The 22,980-nt window shown below is 34.1% G+C and overlaps 1 protein-coding gene across 1 annotated transcript; it reads left to right on the top strand.

Moving 5' to 3' along the window:
* The first annotated feature begins 5,967 nt into the window (after nt 1-5,967).
* Nucleotides 5,968-22,127, top strand: acte1 (actin, epsilon 1). Its single transcript, XM_056452172.1, has 9 exons — nt 5,968-6,077; nt 9,316-9,458; nt 13,250-13,378; nt 15,069-15,179; nt 15,250-15,334; nt 15,414-15,575; nt 16,696-16,887; nt 20,377-20,558; nt 21,842-22,127. The coding sequence occupies exons 2-9, from the start codon at nt 9,330-9,332 to the stop codon at nt 21,983-21,985; spliced, it is 1,134 nt and encodes a 377-aa protein (XP_056308147.1). The 5' UTR covers nt 5,968-6,077; nt 9,316-9,329; the 3' UTR covers nt 21,986-22,127.
* Nucleotides 22,128-22,980: the final 853 nt, after the last annotated feature.

Below are 22,980 nucleotides of genomic sequence, written 5' to 3'. Positions count from 1 at the left end.
AATGGAGTAAGAAATGTGGTAAGTGAATCAAATGGACAGGTCAGATGGGTTTTTAAAAAAGCACATTGGAAAAAATTTAAGGAAGTAAGTGATGAGAAAATGAAATTAATTAATATTGAAAAAGATATAGAGGAATTAAATCAGGATATTTGTGAAGCTATAATTTTGGCAGCAAAACAATCAATTCCATTAAGTAGTGGGTGTAAGAAAAAGATAGTTCCTTGGTGAACTGAGGAATGCTCTAATATTAGAAAGGAAAGAAATATGATAAGGAAAATGAATGGAGTTAGGAGAGAGTTTATATATCCAACGTTAATTAATAAAGAAGATATAGCTATTACAGAAAAAAAAAATCTGAAATGTTAGTGAAATCTTTTAGCAAAATACATAGTTTTGAAAACATAAGTAAACAAGGAAAGAAGGGCAAAGAAGAAACAACATTAAAATTTAGAGAATTAATGAGGGAGGAGGACGACAACGACACCAATGTACTCAATTTACCATTAACTGTTGGAGAGTTAAATAAGGCTTTGAGTGATACCAACTTATCGGCACCAGGTAAAGATCAAATATGTTATATAATGTTAAAAAATTTAAGTGAAATGTCAAAAGGTGTTTTATTAGAGTTATATAATAAAGTGTGGGGGAAAAAGTAAAAATACCAGGGAGCTGGAAAGAAGCAGTGGTGATTCCAATTCGTAAACCAGCAAAGGAAGGTAAATTTCCAAGTGATGATAGACCGATCTCTTTAACATCTCATATGAGTAAGATTATGGAAAAAAATATTAATCAAAGGCTAACATATTGAAACTAGAGGATATATAAGAAACTATCAAAGTGGTTTTAGGAAAGGGAGAAGTACTACAGATCCGACTGTGTTTTTGGAAAATGAAATTTGTAGAGCTCAGGGAAATAGAGAAAAAGTTATTTCAGTATTTTTTGACATTGAAAAAGCGTACAATATGATGTAGAAGGACTAATAATTAAGCCGAGACTCGCAGGAGTTAAAGGAAAAATGTTAAAATGGATTAAAGATATTTTCTTTTTGAAAGAACGATTCAGGTAAAGGTTGGTCAAGAATTTTCGAGGATAGAAAAAAATTGAAAATGGTACACCACAAGGAAGTATAATTAGTCCTTTATTATTTTCCATTATGATTATTGATGTGTTTACAGAAATTTAAAATGAAATGGCGGTGTCTCTTTATGCGGATGATGGGGCGATTTGGAAACGAGTAAGGAGCATAGAATTTATTAAAAAGAAAATACAAGAGGCAATAACAAAAGTAGAAAGATGGTCATACAAGTGGGGTTTTAGATTTTCGGTTGAAAAAACAAAGGTAATGCTATTTTCAAAATGTAGAAAAACTAAAGAGATTAATTTGAAATTATATGGTCATGAAATAGAAATTTTTAGCTATATGGTTTGATGACAAACTCACTTTTAAAATGCACATAAAAATGGTGGATAAAAATAAAGTAGTAAATATGATGAGATGTCTAACGGGTAAAGATTGGGGAGCTAGTAGAGTAGCATTAAGAGAAATATACACAGGTTTGATGAGATCTATGTTTGATTTTGGGTGTATTATATACCAGTCTGCTGCGAACAGTTTATTAAAAGAAATAGACAAGGTTCAATATAAGGCTTTAAGATTGTGTACTGGAGCAATGATATCCACACCAATTGCAGCTCTTCAACCAGAAATGGGGGAAATGCCTTTAGAAATCAGGATAACTGAGATGTCGTTAAGGTATTGGTTAATGTCATGGGGCACAACCAGCAACATCCATCAAGAATATTGTTAGAACCAGCATGGGAAAAAAGAAAGATTGAAATTAAAAACTTTGGATGGGTAATACCTAGAATAATTAAAGAATTTAATTTAAATGAAGTACCAATAAGTTCTACAGTGCCTTGGTCAACAGTCCCATTATGGTTAATATCGCAACCCACAGTAGATCTGACACTGTTAAATAAAGAAGAGAGAGATGACCCAAAACCCAGTGCACAAAACGCATATGAATATATAAAAAGAAATTATGATATGTTCAAATATATTCTGATGCATCAAAAGATAGGGAAAATGAAGTAGGAGTGGCTTTTAGTGTTCCAGTTTTTAACTCCAAGACATACAATAGAATATCAGATAAACTCAATTTATACAGGTGAAATGACTGCAATTTTATTGACATTACAATGGGTAGAAGAAAACAAACCAAAGAAGACAATTATCTGTTCTGATTCAAGCTCATCTTTAATATAGATTAAAACAGGACATTCAGAATATACAAACTTTTTTCAACTTCTAAATCTTTTATAGTCTTTTATATACTTTTAAAGTTTTATATATTTTAAAAGCATTTAGTGTAATCAATTCTTTGAACTGCAACTGTGTTTGCAGATAATTTTTCAATGCAAAAGGTGCTGCGTACTTAAAAGCCTTTTTCCCTATCTCAGTCCACACTTTAGGAACAGACAGTAAATAAACATCCTGTGACCGAAGGCCATAGTTAAGAACAGGCTTTTTACAAATGAAATTCTGCCGATATGATGGGAGTAAACTCAGTATAGATTTGTAAACAAGGATATGAGCCTACGAATGGACAAAGCAGACCAACCTACCCTAGTATACAGCACACAACGAGTAAGGGATTTAAAATTAGTTATAAATCTTAGTGCACCATGGTAACCAGTATCCAATGCATGCAGACGCATATCTATGCATATAGATAACATCACCGTAGTCCAATATCGACATAAATGTTGCATCAACCAGCTTCTTTTTAGCATGAAAAGGCAGTTCTTAATTCTAAAGTAGAAGCCTAAATCACTTTAAAAAATTCATCAATTGCTGTATGTGAGAACTAAAAGAAAGTGTGTCATCAATTAAAATTGATGCTACACTTTCTTTTAGTTCTCACATTCAGCAATTGGTGAAAAGATTAAAAGTTTTTAATAGTTTAATAATTTTAATAGTTTATTAAAAGGAACACTCCATCTACTTAAAAAAAAATGCTCATTTTACAACTTTTACTATAGCTGCCTGCCAAATGGCACACTATACTCAGATAGCATACGAATGTGGGCCACTTTAGGCAGTTATAAGGCACTGGTGGTATTCCTTCAACCCAGACAAAATGAATGCGAGCCTGAAGTGGCCCACCTGTACAATGGCAAAGGGGGGCCAAAGATTCAAATTTATATAGGGGCAATTTAAGTCAAAGATTTGGCACTTATGGCAAAATGTAATCTGAATGTGAGCCTAATGTGTCCCATGTGGAAAATGATAAATTGGGCCCAAATTATAGAGGACAAATGTCATTTATGGGTAATCTGGGTCTAAACCTAAAGTGGCTTGCAGTAAGTGCAAATGTGGCCCAGTTATCTTTAAACATATGTGAGCCACTTTTGGCAAATATTTGGCACAGTAAACTCGGGCTATTGTGGCTGTGAGCCTAATGTGGCCCAGAGAAAATATGGCAAATGTGGCCCAGTTATTTTAAAACATATGTGGGCCAGTTTGGCAAATATTCGGCACAGTAAGCTCTGGCTAATGTGGCTGTGAGCCTAAAGCGGCCCAGAGAAGATATGGCAAATGTGGCCCAGTTACCTTAACATATGTGGACCACAAAGACTAAAGTCACCATCATAGAGAGAAGTGTTTGCTTTAGTTGGGCTCAAAGCCCTTAACCTCTTTACATAAATTTTCTTTTGGGCTGCTGTAACTTTTAAGAACTTTACTTGAAAAGTTTATTCATTACAGCAAACAAGCCAAGTAAAAAAAAAAATGGTAAAATGAAGTGAGGCACAACCTGTGATGAAATGATATAATTCACTGATGTTAACCAATGTTTAATCCATTATTAGAAGTAACGTAATTACTTGCTTGCACATGCCACAGAATTATGAAGGTTTATAAGCTAAAATAATTCTATGGTTCAACTTCTGCTCACAGAGACATCAGTGACAACTGTGACAATTAACAAAAAAATCACTAAATACTAAAAGTGACAATAACGTCGACATAAACAGCAGAATCAAAAGCAAATGAAAACTAGCATCAATAAGCTATATAACGTATTCATACTGCAATGCATGCTGGGATTTTTGTACTTTGCCACACCCAGCTAGTGTAAGGTGTAGGCCAGATCTGGGCCAGAATACAAGCAAATTGTAGCCCAGAATAGGGTCAGTTGCGGTTCATTCAGTTGAATTCTGGCTAATATGTGGTACTGCTTTGGCTTAATTGTGGCCCAGATCTGGCAAACAGGAGCTGACCACCCTAGAGCCATCATTCCATTCAGTATGTGGTCTAGATGTAAGTGTCTGGAGTGGGCCGGATCTGGGCCTGAATAAAAGCAAACTGTGACCCAGAATAGGGTCAGTTCTTGTTCATTTGTTGGAATTGTGGCTGATATGTGATTTTGCAATGGCTTAATTGTGGCCCAGATCTGGCAAACAGGAGAGGACCGCCCAAGTGCCATCATTCCATGCGGTATGTGGGCCGGATGTAAGTGTCTGGTGTGGGCCGGATTTAAGCCACATGAATTTTGCTAGCTGGGTGCACTATGTACTTATACACTTACACACTCAACAGCAGAGTATATGTATGTAGTGTCGTACCAAATGGAGCATGAATGTTTTTTTTCTTAGTGAAAATTCAATCTGTTTCCCTGATGAGGTTTGACAGTTGCCAAATCAGTGAAATGAATTAACAAAGTACCAAATAATACCTGCCGTGAGTATTCCCGCATTCTCTGGAAGTTTCTAGTGCAGTATACCTAGACAGAGCTTAATTAGATGGTTCAAGTGTGTTTGATTAGGGTTGAAGCTAAACTCTACAGGAACAAGTTTGGGCACCCCTGATATAAAAAGCTGCTTAATATGAGACATTATGAAAGAAAGCAAGTATATAAATATTATATGCTTATTCCAAATATTCCAATTATTGGAAAAGGTTTTAATAGTTTTACTTAATAGTGAAGCAAAAGTGTATAAAAATATGTTAAATATTGTACATTAATTAAATAAGCAACTGCGTAAATAAATGCATAATGGAAATACATAAGTTCACTAGAAAAAAATCCAATAGTTTCAAATAAAAACTATTGGTAACAGTGTTGCACAAAAATGATTACATTTAGCTGGTTTTATATAATATATAGTTAAGAATTAACAAATGTTAACAGACATGCGTTTGACCCCAATAAACCAAACCTCAAATGTTGTTGTTGTATGATTCGACTTATTAGAAAGTCAAGAAGGTTGAGACCTCAGAAGTGGGACAGGCCATAATCACTCTACTATACTTAAAACGACTTCATTTTCACGCCGTACTAATTACACGTTAACAGTTTATCAAACATGTCCAAGAGTCCTCACAACACAAAAGACAGCGTTAAAAATTCCCTCGTAAAATGCGCCACGTGTCAAAGTCAACAGCACAATGCCGTTCCCTCGACACTATGCAATCAAATCACTTGTAATTGTTGGCCCACCCACTCAGACAACCACAAAAAATGGCACCGCTGTCAATTTCCTAGAGGCCATGCTTTTCTTTTGTGTCGAAAATCATGCCTCATTTGGTTAGGCTTGTGCTCCTGGTGTAACGTCCACACCCATATGAGGCGGCAATGTGGATTTCCTTTGAAGGCCAACTAGAAGTTCCTCACAACTGACAGATACCAGACAACAGACAAATGGCCATCCATCCATTATGACCAATGCTCGGCTTCTTATTTATATCGGCCTGCTGGGATGCCATTCTCTCCCAGTTGAACTGGCCGCCTCTCTTTCCAACAATAGTCCCGAGCGCCATAAATTACCTTCTAATATTAAATGCAACTGTCCGTTGTCGACAGTCTCCATTGTGACACCCGTCTTCTAATGGTACGGCCCACCTTTGTGTGATGCTGGGGTCGTAATGTCTCCTAAAAAGGCTTGAGGTTTTCAAGTGCTGGTCAAGCGGCTCCTGTATAAATAGGGGAGCAGGTGAATTGACCGCTCACTCTCTTAGTTTTCAACCGCTCTTGAGGGAGCAAGTTTTCCAGGCCTCTTGTTTCAAGCTCTCCTGGGTGAGTCTACTTTTCACTGGACATTAGATGATAGTTTTTAGTTCTTAGTTCAGCTGAACATTGGAAATCTGCTTATGGTATCTATTTACGACATATCAAATATTACATGGTTGCCTTACGTTTATAGTTGAACCAAATTAAAGGGACAGTTCACCCAAAAATGAAAATTTACTCACTGTTTTTTTTCACCCTCAAGTGTTTCCAAACCTTTTTGAGTTTCTTTCTTGTGTTGAACACAGAAGAAGATATTTTGAAGAAAGTTGAAAACCTGTAACCATTCACTTCCACAGTAGGAAAAACAAATACTAAGGAAGTCAATGGTTACAGGTTTCCACATTTTTAAAATATCTCTTTTATTTATATATATATATATATATATATATATATATATATATATATATATATATATATATATATATATATATATATATATATATATATATATATATATATATATATAATATTATTTTTATTTTATCAAAAGAAAGAAAGTGGTTAAGGTTTAAAACAAGTTAAGGGTGAGTAAATGATGACAATATTCATTTTTGGGAGAACTATTTCTTTAAACTAAACTGAATATTATTTTAAGTTGAATTAATTTAATATTATGTGTTATTTCAACTTAGATCACATTAAACTGACTTAAAACAGCTTGTATAACTTTAAAAAAGTAGGTTTAAACATTATTAACTGTGTTTATTGATATTGAACATAAAAACATATGTTGTCTTGAATTATGTGTATAATTGTTTACACTGTAAGTACATGTACTCTAAAATGCTGTTAAAGGAAGTTTGAGGACAGGTATAGTGGTATGGGAAGGCTGGTTAAAGGATAGAAGTATAATTAGAGATTATGTAAATAAGTTGTGTTATGTAATGTAAGTGCAATGCAATGTAACTTGTAAATAATGCTTTTGTTAAGGCTGCAAGTTATTAATTGTACGATAAATGCAGAAATGTGACTATACAATAAGTATTTTGTATTAAAGGTTAGATTTCAGCGCTTTTATAGTACTTTAAGACATTTAATATAAAGTGAGATCTATAAAGTTGATATTTTTAAAGCTGGATGACTTTGTAGAACATGAAAGCAGTATTTTGAATGGACCCTTTTCACAAGCCTGTTATGATGCGTTTAACAGTCACAATAATCTTAAATCCTTGAAAGTTTTTAATATTTAGATTTTTTTTAAAACGTATGAACATTTGTATGTGTTTATGAATGCATTACATCATCTTTGCTTAAATTACAAAAAGCGAATTACCGCATGTGCGAGGCGTTTTCATATGCAGCGTCTATGGGACAGGACAGTAAATTTGACGTTCTTCTCTCTGGCTGCTGTCATCAGTCTCACACAATTTTTTGATAACATCATCGTGGAGTTTTTCTTTTATTATTTGTTGTATTCTCACATTCACTGCACTCTTAAGTTTTCCCAACTATTACGACTTCCGCTACTGAGAAACCTGGAAATGTGAAAAGGGTCTTTTAAACAGAAATTGGGGAAAAAAATAAACGGGGGCTAATAATTCCAATAGAGTCTGACTTCAACTGTATACTTGCAAAATAAAAGCTTTGCAAACTTATTGAGCAAAAAAATAAATAAACAAATACAAATCTCCAAATATCGCAAAGCGAAAATTAATTTTTGAGAAATAAAAATTAATTTTGGTAAAAAAAAAAAAGAACTGCAAAAGAAATAACAGTCCGGGCCATTAGTTCCCTTGACTCCGCCCCTTATCAAATCAGGGCTACAAAGTGAAACATGAAGTGCAAAGTAAAAACAGCATCGCAAACTCACGGTTGACTAAAGAGCAAATCAAAATGAGCATTGCAATTGACTGGATGGGTTTTGTAAAGGCAATGCTATAAAAATGTTTTGCAAATATATATCTTTTTTTTTTTTTTTTTTGCAAATATTTAAGTTTTTTTCTTGCACTGCTTTATTTTTATTTACAGTTCTTTTTCAAACATTTCATTTTTATTTCTCAACTTAATTTTCCATTTGCACTTTATTCTTGTTAGCAAAATTTATTTTTATTTCTCAAATTAATTTTTGTTTTTTTGAAGATTTGCTTTTATTTATTTATTTTGCTCAAAACTGTATTTTTTGTTGGCAAAGCTTTCTTTTATTTTGCAGTGCAGTGAAAGTCTTTAGTTGAATTATTAAACTCGCTGAATTATTAGCCCCCCTGTTTGGTTTTTCCCCCAATTTCTGTTTAAAGGAGAGAAGATTTTTTCAACACATTTCTAAACATAATAGTTTTAATAACTCATTTCTAATAACTCAATTATTTTATCTTTGCCATGATGACAGTAAATAATATTTTACTAGATATTTTTCAAGACACTTCTATACAGCTTAAAGTGATATTTAAAGGCTTAGTTAACTAGGCAGGTTAGGGTAATTATGCAATTTATTATGCATCGTTTATGTAATGATGGTTTGTTCTGTAGACTATCGAAAAAAAAAGCGCTTAAAGGGGCTAATAATTTTGACCTTAAAATGGTGTTTAAAAAATTAAAAACCGCCTTAATCCTAGCTAAAATAAAACAATTAAGACTTTCTCCAGAAGAAAAAATATTATCAGACATACTGTGAAAATTTCCATGCCCTGTTAAAAATGATTTGTGAAATATTTAAAAAAGAAATAAAATACTTTTTAAATTCTGATTTCTACTGTATATGGCCCTATTTTAACTCCAAGTTAAAATGTATGTACTCACTTTTTTAAGTTGTCAACTTGTCAGGTTTACTCACTTTTACTTTTTACTTTTACTCCAATTCCACTGTATTTTATACTTTTAAATATTATAAACACATGGTATGGAAGACATCACATTTTTGAACATTAGTGTATATTAAAAAATCTTTGAATTTCCAATTGCACGGCTACTAAATCAGCTACTCAACCAGCTTCGGAATTTCTGAATGAAATATCCCTTTAATAATTCATTACTTTGGTTCATATGCACAGTGGTGCAACAGAAATGCTCATATTCTGCTTATTCGTAACAACTTCAAATACACACGCAGCACCATAAAAATATTACAAGCTTTTTATGCTCAGCTATGTATTATTTATAGCACACTGCCAGCCTCCCATAAAGAGGACGCTACACAAACCTCCTTATTTTGAAGCCCAGTAGATGAATCATTTACATTTAACTTCAAATGCTACATGAATGTAATGTAATGTGAATTTAACGGACGTGTGGTGTGTGTGTGTTGCAGCTGTCTAAGCAAACATGTGCGACGAGGAAGAGACCACCGCTCTGGTGTGTGACAATGGCTCAGGTCTGGTGAAGGCCGGCTTTGCTGGTGACGACGCTCCCAGAGCCGTGTTTCCCTCCATTGTGGGCCGACCACGCCATCAGGTGAGACGACATACGTTTGTTTACGCCATCTGGAGCTTAGTCTTATTTACATCCAATCAGTAAAGCATCTTTTAAGTCAAGAGTTCTTACGGGTTGACCTTTGACCTGGAAGGATAATGCTAACACCATGCTTTAAAAATGCTAATGTAATGGGAAATTGGAAGTGAAAGTTTAGCATTGGAATAAACATTTTTGTCAACAAAAACCATGTGTAATGCCATATCCTACTTTATTGTAGTCTGTTAGATTCTTGATTCTGATTGGCTAGAAGATCATTTGGATATAGATCATTGTATAGCACACTGAAATAAATGGTTCATTGGATTTACTAAATTTGCTAAGGTATTTTGTTGCAAACAATTTATTTAGACTTGATTTAAACAAACAAATTAAGTTGAACGTTACTAAAATTAATTTGATTGTTTAAATTCAGCACATATAAATTGTTTGCAACCACTTATGTTAAAAATATTTAGTAAATCCAAAGAATTTTGTTTTCAGTGTATTAAAAAGAATTTCAAATGCATCAACAAGACAGAAAAAGGAAAAAAAATAGTAAAAAAAGGGGAAAAAGAGTATCAGTTATACATAAAAAGATATACTTTACGTGTTTAAAATGTCCGTAGAAGATTAAAATGATATTTTCTGAGTTATTAATCAGTTAATTAACCATTAAAATAAATGTCAAAAGATTAATGTAACGTTTAAGTAAATATTTAAGTTTTGCCCGCAGCTAGCTCTGCAACTCGCATGGTTGTCCATTGAAGCTAAGCATGGCTGCGCCCGGTCAGTCCCTGGATGGGAGACCACATGGGAAAGCTAGGTTGCTGCCGGCAGTGGTGTTAGTGAGGCCAGCAGGGGGGGCTCAACCTACAATCTGTGTGGGTCCAAACACCCCAGTATAGTGATGGGGACTCTATACTGCTCAGTGAGAGCTGTCTTTAGGACGAGATGTTAAACCCGAGGTCCTGACTCTCTGTGGTTGTTAAAATCCTAGGATGTCCTTCGAAAAGAGTAGGGGTTTAACCCTGACATCCTGGCCAAATTTGCCCACTGTCCATCATGGCCTCCTAACCATCCCCATATCATAATTGGCTTCATCACTTTCCATCAATCAGCTGGTGTGTGGTCTGGTGCATTATGGCTGCCGTTGCATCATCCAGGTGGGTGCTACACACTGGTGGTGGATGAGGAGATTCCTCCCAATGTGTGAAGCGCTTTGAGTGTCCAGAAAAGCGCTATATAAATGTAAGGATTTGTTATTATTATTATTATTATTAAGTAGGAGCAAATAGCAGCTGTTTTAATACCTTTGTTATTTCTACATTTTGATGTCACATCTATATTTATTTACTTTTTATGTCTTTTTCAAGCACCAGAGTGCGAATTACAGGGGGGTTTGGCAGGGACAGAGGGGGTCTGCCCTTTAATAGTTAAGAAATAGTTTGCTCTGATCTGTATCTTAAATAATATTAGTAATTAAAATAATAGATAACTTAAATATACATTTGACCACCCCAATAATTGTTCATCCCATTGTGAATGCATGTTTGCACCCAAAAAAAATTTATTCAGCAGTTTGAAACCGGCAAATTCAGAGCACCAACAGACAGCGCAAGTGTTCACAAAACATGTTTCTTGTAAAATAGGCATTTGTACTGTAGGTGTCTGTAAAACTAGATGCATAGTCTGTATTTTATTATACACTTGCTTGCACATGAAAGTTAAACTGTAAAATAAAAATGCGTGCAGTCTTTCATGGTCATTCAGTAATAGGTTTATTTAATATCACAAATGTCATTGTGAACCACTCAATATCCCTGAAAACACTGAAAACATAACAAGTTTGAGTAATGAATTAGATGAAATTGAATTATATACATTTGATTCACTGAGGCATATTACTGAATATAATCAAAACACTTAACCCCCCCCCCCCCCCGATCGTCAATGAATAATTTTCACCCTGTCACGCACTTTTATAATGGATTTCCTTTGTAAATGTACATCGATAAATATGAAATTGTATAATGATGTATAATGAAACCAGCGTCTTTTAAACAATGATAATTGATATAATAACCTAAAATCATTTATTTTTTAAGATAAGGGAAATATTTTTGTAAATTATATATTGTTAACCATAAAAAAACTCCAAAAGCTGAATCAATACGTAAAACATTGCTTACGGACAAAGCTGTAAATGTGCGTACGCAGTAAAAAATCAGATGTATGAAACACTGCGTACGCGGAATCCCATGCATATTCTCTTTGTACCTTCAAATTAACGTGAATCTGAGTGCACGAGCGCGAGTGCAAAAACCTAACCCTGCCTCCTCCCCCTTATAAATATGGTAATGACTCCACTTTGGTGAAACGAAAAATGATAAAACAATGGCAAAAGCAAGCTTCACCGAGAAACTTCACAGAATGTGAATTGGAGGTGCTCCTATCAGAGGTAGACCAGAGAGAAACTGTTATTTGCAAGTTTGTCCTCCGGAATTAATAACAAAAGAAAAAAAATAGAATGGGAGACTTCAGCTGATGCCGTTAACGCAGTTGGGTCTGAACATCGCACTGTGAGTGAATTAAAAAACAAATGGTCCGATGTAGAGGTGCAGGTTAAGAGGAGAACAGCGGCGCATTGTCAAAGTGTGTACTGAACAGGCGGGTGAACAGGGGATGCTGAACTACCCTTTGGCTTTGAGGAAGGAGTTGCCTCAATTGTGGGCGACACTATACTGTCTGGAGTAGTATCTGTGTCTATGGGAGACACAGATGTATTAGAGGAACACTTTGTTTGGGCGGTATAGCAGCACCCCTCCGCTCCTATCAAGGCAGTGCCACCGGAATTTCAGCTGCCCAATCACCCGCTCTACAACTGACCGAGTGCCTGCCATCCCAACCATGCTGTTTGTGAGGATGAATCAATCATGGGTTGACCAAAGCCACCTTGCTACAATATTTGTTAAGTGCATTTGAGCATCACATATTATTTGCACATTTATTGAATGGAAATGTTTCCTATTCACTTATCCAAATTCGTCTTCAGATGGCGCCCTTATTGCAATGTGCGTGCAGTCAATCGTTCCAATTACATTAGGAAAACCAGCAATCGCTGCTAATTGCGCTTTATGTTTGGCTGGTCAACTGCATGGTATGAAAACCTTATATACCTGCTAGACATGCGGATGATCCCGTCCCAGACAGCTGGCATTGCACGGCTCAAAGATACTTTGTAGTGTGCAATTTAACATAATTGCCTCTAGGAGTCGCCAATGGAAATAAAACAAACACACACAAGTAATACACGGAAGCCAGACATGAAGTTGGCGTGGACCAACGCACATTCTCACAGAAATTTCATTGTTAGTAAATCTAAACATGAGCATGAAATCTGGCGTACGTAAAGTTTTTGTGCGTACGCAGCGTTGATGCATGAGGCCCCAGATTATTTGAAAAAATCTGGGCATATTGGCAGGACATTGTTATCATAAAGAAATAAATAAATAAATGGATGAATGAATGGATCTTATGTACCTGAAAATAAAGAGATGATAATAATAATAATTTTATGACCATCATGTTTAACATAAAAACATGATATACGAGTCTGCTTTTGCAAGTGAACTCTTCATATGTGCTTTACAACAGCAGGTTTGGCCATAGTAAGCACCTCAAATTCCATAGTATTGTAATCAAATGTAATGGCAGTTTTTAAGCCTTCGAGAAAAGGTCATCTTAAATGCATGGATTGTGACTGACGGGTTTGATTATGATCTTTCCTTAAGGGTGTGATGGTCGGTATGGGTCAGAAAGACAGCTATGTAGGAGACGAGGCCCAGAGCAAGAGAGGCATCCTCACCCTCAAATACCCCATTGAGCATGGCATCATCACCAACTGGGACGACATGGAGAAGGTAAAAGCAATGTATAAAACACTGCTCACATATAGTAGAAGTCACCTGCAAACTAGCCTGCTTTCTGTTGGTCAATGTGGCAAATTTGTGTAGACAACTCAAATTTTGGGATGTTTCCATTGTGACCATGGCAATTCGTAACTTTTTGATTTAGCGGCTAATTCGTATTGATTTGTACAATCTCATTCATACATTTTGGTATAATATGCTCATCCTCCAGTGAGGGGTAGGTTTAGGGGTGGGGTTTGAATGAATGAAATCCTATGAATTTCGTACCAATTAGACCCTTTTTGGACAATGGGTAAAATAGTTAAGTTGCCTTGTGAGTGGCTGGTTTTTCGCATGATTTTTATGGTATTTCATTTGTGCAAAAAACAAATTTTATTTTAAGTTCTGGCATGTATATTGCAGACATTTACTTTATAATCCATTTCGTAACTACATTAATCTACAGTTGCTGATATCTTAACTTTTTGGTAAAATATAGACTTTAATAGACTAATTTTTATTTAAAAAATTTAACCATTGACATCTTAATATTTTATGTTAGATAATATATTAACCAGCATCAACAAACAATGTACATGCAATAGTCTTTTGTCAACCGTTGTTAATAAATGTGCAACTCTATTGTTGCAGTTAAATCAGGTCAATTAAATAATAATTAAATAATAATAAATAAAAGTTACACCTTTAGACATGAATAATGTGTAAATAAATGCTGAACTAAACAGTAGATAAGACTAATACGTGCTTCAATTCATTTAAAAAATTCAATATTTATTTTATGTTCATTAAATATTCATTCAAATATTTAATGTTTACTTAAACATTTTAGACCATATTGTAAAGTGTTCTTTACATTTTCTATATACAACACATTTTGTTTACCTGCAGAACCTGAAGAAATAAAAAAAATTAAAAATAAATAAAAAAACAACAGCAATAACAGAAGATCTAGATAAGCTTATTTTACAAAGCAGTCAGTTCTCTTTTTTGCACAATTGGAACCCCATATTTTTTTTTAGAAATGATGACAGAAATATTTTACTTATAAGACGGGAAAAGATGAAGCACAAACAAACTTATCTTAACAAGTATTCTACACAAAGAGCTGTAAACATGGAGAATGTATAGTACAAACAGTCAGCACTTTTGTCACAAAGCAATTTCCATAATTTTTGAAAAAGCTATTTAAAAGCATAACAAAATTACAAAAAAAGGACCATACTCATAAGTATATACAAATGTATCTTAAATATACTGCAAACAGACAAACATATAGTGCAAAGCATTGATAGGTTTGGGGTTAAGGTATGAAATGGGTTCTCTCAAACAGCACCTTGGCACAAAATGAATTCCGTAAACAACAAAACAAGATGACATAAATAAAATGACACGCACATCAATCAGTATTCATTTATTTTAAGTACACAATTGATTTTGGACTTTGGACAACATCTACAAACAAATAAAACCAACCCATTTTTGGCACAAACCACATGCCATAATTTTTGAAAACAGCCTCCCATGAAAAAAGCTGAAAAAATCATGCTCCAACTTTTCTTAATTACACACTGCATGACTGTAGAGACATGGGCAAACATTATTATACAATGAGACAGCAACACAACATTATCTGCAAACTAACACTATGCTGTTCTGAAAAAATCCAATATTATTTTCCCAGATCTGGCATCACACCTTCTACAATGAGCTCCGCGTGGCCCCTGAGGAACATCCCGTCCTCCTTACTGAAGCTCCTCTGAATCCCAAAGCCAACAGGGAGAAGATGACCCAGGCAAGTCTTCATAACGTCTTTCAAATCACGACATTTCATCAATATTAAACGTTTATTCACTGTATTGCAGATCATGTTTGAGACCTTCAACGTTCCAGCTATGTATGTGGCCATCCAGGCTGTCCTGTCACTGTACGCTTCTGGCCGTACCACAGGTTAGCATGGCCTACACTGACTAGCATGTTTGTGTGTGTGTTTTTTAAAAGTTTTTCATGGATTTATGATTTGCTCTAGGTATTGTGCTGGACGCTGGTGATGGTGTGACCCACAATGTGCCCGTATATGAGGGTTATGCCCTTCCACATGCCATCATGAGACTGGATCTGGCCGGCAGAGACCTCACTGACTACCTGATGAAAATCCTGACTGAGAGAGGCTACTCGTTTGTCACCACTGGTAATTTATCTTTGACATAGTTGATTTAGTAGATTGTGAATTGTGTGTGTGTGTGTGTGTGTATATATATATATATATATATAAGTTGAATGTTTTATATCCACCTTTTTTTTTCCTGTTTGGGGAACTTCCCTAAAAAACTGAAACTAATTACTTAATTACTTCAACTGATAAGTCTGCACTAAACATTGAGTATGTTTGGCTTTGTAAATTATATCTATTTGTGATTAAAATAAGTAAGTAAATGTTACTCTTGGTATTCTAATATAACATAGCTTTAGCAGGGACAACAAGGTGGCTCAGTAGTTGCACTGTCGCCTCACAGCAAGTAGGTCGCAAGTTCTAGCCCCGGCTGGGCCAGTTGTTTCTGTGTGGAGTTTGCATGTTCTCCCCATGGTCACGTGGGGTTTCCCCACAGTCCAAAGACACGCGTTATAGGTGAATTGAATGAGCTAAATTGGCTGTAGTGAATCTGAGAGTGGGTGTTCCCCAATACTGGGTTGTGGCTGGAAGGGCATCCACTGTGTAAAACATATGCTGGATAAGTTGACGATTTATTCCGCTGTGGTGACCCCTGATAAATAAAGGGACTATGCCAAAGAAAAATTAATGAATGAATTAGCTTTAGCATCTGTATGCAAAGCTCTTTTGAGTCTACTGTGTTTTGTTCTTCTACATTATTTTCTCTTATCCCAATACAGTACGAAAATATTCTACATGTCTGTAATATTATTGCAGAAAGAATTTTTGGAGTTATTTATGGTCTGCTGAAAGTAGGCTAATTTGTTACTTCTAATAATTTGGCTATTAATATTTAATGTACGAACTGTGATATTGGCATCTTATTGTTCCCATTTAAAAAAATTATTTAAACATTTGTACATTTTATTTATCAATATTGAACTCCTCACTCATTGTTTAACGGAAGTTATTCGCATAAATTACGTAATGCATCGTGAGGCGCAAGAAAATAGTAGAAACATAAACATTTCTTTGAAATTTTTGTTTCATCCCCATTTAATAGCCTAAACAGCACCACCTGTCGGCTGCCATTAGTATATTCTGTGAAAGAATTGGGCACATAATTATGCATTAATAGCTTTCTAACTCATTTTTACAGCTGAGAGGGAAATTGTTCGTGATATTAAGGAGAAGTTGTGCTACGTGGCTCTGGATTTCGAGAATGAAATGGCCACCGCCGCCTCCTCCTCCTCTCTGGAAAAGTCCTACGAGTTGCCCGACGGTCAGGTGATCACCATCGGTAACGAGAGGTTCCGCTGCCCCGAGACCCTTTTCCAGCCCTCCTTCATCGGTCAGTTTCTCATTGGTTCATTTAAATATGCTTAATTTATTAACCGCTTCATATTTACACTTCTTGGTAATAAATGCTTTCTACTTGTGTTCAATGTCAGAATAAGAAGTTATTAGTAGGATCATAGCCTATAATGCCACTGTTTTAGAATGGATTTCCCAACTAGATTTCTAAAATCTTGCATCAAACTTGATATGTATTAGATCTCAATTTTGTTTTGTGATTTATTTGTAAAGTAAAAATATTCTATTTATGAGTAATTTGAAAATTTTTTAATTATTTAATAAAGATTGAAAGTATAGAAAATATTACAGAAAATTCAGGATTTTTTTATCATTTATAATGTAGTTTTAGTTTATTTTATATATTAGTTTGTATTATTCAATTGATTGGATCAAAATGATGGTATATGCTTATAGTTTATGAAATTTTAAGATTCATACACACAAGATATATTGACATTTATTGATTTATACATTAGCATTTATTTCTGCAAACTTTTACCACAAATTAAATAATAATAATCAATTTCCAGTATTTTTTTTTTTTATCTTATTGTTAAAATGACATATAATAACGGTACTATTATCACAACTTAACCCCTCCCGCCCCCCCGCCCCCCCCCCCTCCAAACTATTTTCTTTAAAAAAAATTATATTTTCAAATATATGTCAAACAAAGCATATGGTACCAACATTAATGGACTTTTTTTCACCCGCAAACCATTTTTGACTAATTATTTTATTTAATTATAAAAATAATTATTTTTTTTATGCCATTACCATGTAGTTTCTAAGAAGACAAGCTTGCAAAAAACAAGACTCAGATAATTGTGCATATCTTCCTATAGGGCTTCCTCAGTATCATGCACATTCCTTTACAGATTTGAATCTCCATTATGATAGGAGTGCTTTGAATATCCCTACATTATGCCTTGTTTTTTATCAATTATTCATAAAATCCTAGGCTCTACGCTGAAATACGGAGCCCACACTCGAAATACATTCTCCCTTTTGAGCCAATGCCAAGCCTAGATCCTCATTGATGAAAAATTCATATTATTAATAATTCTCAATCATTTGCACATGGGCCCATGCTCAGCAACACAATTAAACCCAACATCCACGGGCACAGCAAGCGGTCAAGCTTCCCACTGAGAAGGATTCAAAGCGCTGCATCTTTCAGGCGAGATTTCGACCATTACAGTGCACTTTTCGAGAGGTGACACGGTGACGGATCACCTTTTGTCAGGAACTAATTAGGAGTGTTTCAGTAAATGGCCAGAGGCTGAGGGGCTATTTATGGTGTACGGGCCTCTTAGTCTTGACATTGTACATCAATCACTGTTTCTTTATCCGATAGAGCTGATAGCACAATGGCTAACTGGCAATTCTTCTCTTAAAGTCCCCATGAAATCAAATTGAACGTTTTTTGGGGGTTAGCATCAATATGCTAGTCTTAAAGTCAGCGTGAATCGAAAGTTGTTGAGACTTTTATTTCAGTATGTTGTAGTGTTGTCACAATACTGAAATTCGATACCAATTCTGTACTTAAAATTAAAAGATGTCAATTTCCCGCTAACATGCATAACATCTGTAAACACAGATATACGGACACTGGAGCATTTTAAATCTGCATAGATCAGCTGGTTTGTTTATAAGCTGACATACTGACATATGAATCGATTGATCTTCACTGCTTTAAAACACTCCAGTGTCCCTGTAGTATCTGTAGTTACACTCCGTAAACAGCGGTGAGTTCAGTGAACTGATGATCTTCACGGCCAACCACAGTCATTTCTGTTGAGCACGTGAACACAATGGCAACTCAACACTGTTTAAGAACGCACTTAACAGCGCTCAAGTGTTAGTGGGAGATGGACGTTTTTAAAATTTCAGTACTGATTGGTATCGAATTCCAGTATCGTGACAACACAAGTATGTTGATGTAGTTTCAACTGAAACAGAATATTAGTAGGGGCGGAGTTTTCCTTTTGCGCATCATTCCCTCATAGCAAACTAACGATAAGAGGGACGTGGTTAAGAATATTGTGGCTGAAGTCATCAAACTGATGTCATCATAGAAGAACTGCCATTTCAAATGCAGAAGCTAATGATTAGACTTGGTCCAAGATTACCAAAACAAAAATTCTCAGTTGATTACACAAATTAATTGTTCACCTAAAGAATAGCAATGTGCGCTAACAAAATAAACATTGTACATTTTTATTTTACACAAACTTTAAGGTTTACATTCAAAATGTAAATCTCCTGTTTCTGCAAATAAGAATGCTAACTCATAACTTTTTGATTTTGTCGCTAAGTCGTATGGTTTAATTCGTACAGCCATGTGTGCTAACAAAATAAACATTGTACATTTTTATTTTACACAAACTTTAAGGTTATCTTTAAGCTAGTGCGTTTAAAACACAGTGACAAAATTCACATTTAGAACATATGCGCATTCAAAGCATAATATTTTTTGTTCCTGCTATCAGATCTTCTGTCCAATCAAATGCTCTGTAGTATGTAAAGTGCTCCACCCCTATAAGCCGCTGCTGAAATTGATAATTCAGTCACATCATGTAACCAAGCGTTTACTCTGAGGGTTCACCTAAAGAAAATAATAAATGCTAACAGTTTTTCCAATGCTTTCTCACGCTAATTCGTAACTTTTTGATTTTGTGGCTAATACGTATGAATTAATTCGTATGAATTCGTATGAATTTAGAGCAAATGGTCAGTCTTTGAAGATTACCAAAACTCAGTGGATGAACTTGCACAAATTAATTGAACAAGAAAATAATAAACGGAAACACAGTATTTCCATTGCTATCTCATGCTAACTCTTAACTTTTTTAATTTGGGAAGTTTAGGGGTGGGGATCAATGCTACATCTCTTTTTAAAAATCGTACATTTTCGTGCGACTGAACTTGTATGAATTTGTACGAATTAGCCACTAAACTGATAAAATTTAACATAGTTGCGTTTGTGAGATCAGGCTGGTATTTTTACACATACAAACATAGTCAGCATCCCAAATGGCAACTAGGATATTTAAAATGAAGTCAGTTACACTTTTAGTTTGTTATAGTATTACAATATTCATTACAACATTACAATTCTATATGGTGAAAGGCATATAATGTGCTATGTAGAGAAAACCCTTTTCGATAATGTGTATATGCTTTCAATTGAGGTGAATAAAAGCTAGTTTCATGTTAATGTCTGATGCTCTTCAGGTCAATGAAACCAAATGCGATTGGCTAATTTTATAAAAGGAGGAGGAGCTACTCGATATGCCTCACCCTGAATTTGTCAGACACCGAACAAAGCTGCGCAGTTAAAGACACTTCAGTGGATGTTTAATGAAATCTGTGCTATGTAATATGCACTACAATTGATTAACATTATAACTTAAGTGTAATGTATTAGAATTGATGTATGTTTCACGTCTCTCAGACATCTTCTAAATGTCGTTGACTGTAGGTATGGAGTCTGCTGGCATTCATGAGACCACTTATAACGGCATTATGAAGTGTGACATAGACATTCGTAAGGATCTGTATGCTAACAACGTTCTGTCTGGCGGTACCACCATGTACCCTGGTATCGGTGACAGGATGCAGAAAGAGATCACAGCTTTGGCTCCCAGCACCATGAAGATCAAGGTACAGTTTAGGACTGGTTCATTTTGGACTTGGTCATTAGTTCTTTCTATAAAATATATAGTTTAATATTTTAATGATACAATAATAAATAAGGAATTCTTTGAAAAAAAAAAAAAAGTATGATGTAGTAAAAAATGTGTTTATTTATTAAGGATATTCATTGTAATAATAATAATAAAAATAATAATAATTATTATTATAGGAGGAACATTTAGTTAATATTAAAATATGTACATTGAATTTTTGACATTCGTAATAGTTATTATTTTATCATAAATGGTTAAAAATAATTAAAAATGTTATTATTAGTTATAAATATTAATAGTGTTGTTATTATTAATAATAATAATACTTATTATAGTCAACAATTTATTTAATATTAAATTATATACATTGAATTTTTGATATTTGATATAAATTATTGTTGTTATTATTATGATTATTATTATTATTATTATTATTATTAAATATTATAAATAATAAAATGTATTTATTATATATATATTTAATAATGTCTTATTAATATAATATAATACTACTACTACTACTAATAACAATAATAATAATTATAATCATCATCATTATTATTATAGGAGGAACATTTAGTTAATATTAAAATATATACATTGAATTTTTGACATTTGTAATAAATTATAGTTATTATTATTATAAATGGTTATAAATAATAAAAATGTGTCATTATTTGTTATTATTATTATTATTATTATTATAGTTGAACATTTAATTAATATTAAATTATATGCATATCATTTTTGACATTTGTAACAAATTATTATTATTATTGTTATTATAATTATAGTCGAACCTTTATTTAATGTTAAATTATATACATAGAATGTTTGACATTTGTAATGAGTTGTTGTTGTTGTTGTTGTTGTTGTTGTTGTTGTTGTTGTTATTATTATTATTATTATTATTATTATAAATGATTATAAATAATAAAAAGTATGCGTTATTTATTAATATTAGTAACAATAATAATAATAATAACAATAATCATAATTATTATAGGTGGAACATTTAGTTAATATTAAAATATTTACATAGAATTTTTGATATTCATAATAAAGCTATTATTATTAATATTTATAGATTTTTGTAAATAATTACAATAATAAATTGCGATTATTATTTAAATTTAATATGCATGGTATCATTGTTTAGTCACTTGTTTTAAAAATAATTTTTTGTTCATTTGTAATTATAATTGTTTTTTTGATAACTGTGCTGACAATAATAGAATTCTCTTCTGTCCACTCCAGATGATTGCCCCTCCTGAGCGTAAATACTCCGTCTGGATTGGCGGCTCCATCCTGGCCTCCCTGTCCACTTTCCAGCAGATGTGGATCAGCAAAGATGAGTATGAAGAGGCCGGACCATCCATTGTCCACAGGAAGTGTTTCTAAACCCCCCTCTTCTTCATTCTCCTCCATCTTGGGCTCTCCTCCTGCTGTCGCATCTTGTGTCTCGAAATCCCCCAGTACAACAACTCACATCTTCAGCCACAATAAATTGCTCAATAAATACATTTACTGTACATATTTTCAATACGTTTTCTCCCTGCACTCTTCTTGCACGCCTGAGATCATTTTTCAGCAGGGCCACCGGATGGCAGACTGCTGCTGTGAAATTACCCAGGATTCACCCCTTGAGATCTGTGTTCCAACTTGCAACAAATTTATGCAAAACAACTTGCGTCAAAACCTGCTTCGACCAAATTATAATGCATTTTGATCGCGCGTAACCATCTGGTTTAAGCTAGCAGTAATGCAGTTTTGATCTGGCTCTCTGTGGAATTGAGCTATGATCATCAATAGCCCTGAATATATGATGATGATGATGATGATGATGATGATGATAAGAAAACAGGTCAGTTTAATGTAGGCCAGAGGCGCAGCTGATACTCTCTGGCTGAGCAACAGAATAGTACACTGCGTCTCACAGCTGAAACCCTCCAATCTAGGGCAGAAAAATGTGAGATAAAGAATACTATCGCAGAGGCTTCTATTATTGACTCGGTGAGGAAACAGTTTGTTTCAGAACTTCGTATAAATATCCTTGAAATCCCTCTAGAACCATCTTGTTACATGTAAACTAGAAACATTCTGAGAGATGTTTGAGAACATGATTTTTTAAAAACGTTGTCTATTTAATGGGATGGTTCACCCAAAAATGAAAATTCCCTCACTGTTTACTCACCCTCAAGTGATTTCAGAGCTTTATAAGTTTCTTTTTTTTCTGTTGAACTCAAAAGAAGTTATTTTGAATAATGTTACAAACCTTTGAGTTCCATAGTAGAAAAACAGTTACTGGAAGACAATGGGTACAGGTTTTTAGCATTTTTCAAAATATCTTCTTTTGTGTTTAACTGAATAAGAAAGCTCAAACCGATTTGTGACAA

Source organism: Danio aesculapii, chromosome 25 (genome assembly GCF_903798145.1).
Source record: "Danio aesculapii chromosome 25, fDanAes4.1, whole genome shotgun sequence".
Classification (NCBI taxonomy): domain Eukaryota; kingdom Metazoa; phylum Chordata; class Actinopteri; order Cypriniformes; family Danionidae; genus Danio; species Danio aesculapii.
The sequence above is the reverse complement of the archived record's forward strand: the minus strand, read 5'-3'. Positions and strand labels throughout refer to the sequence as shown.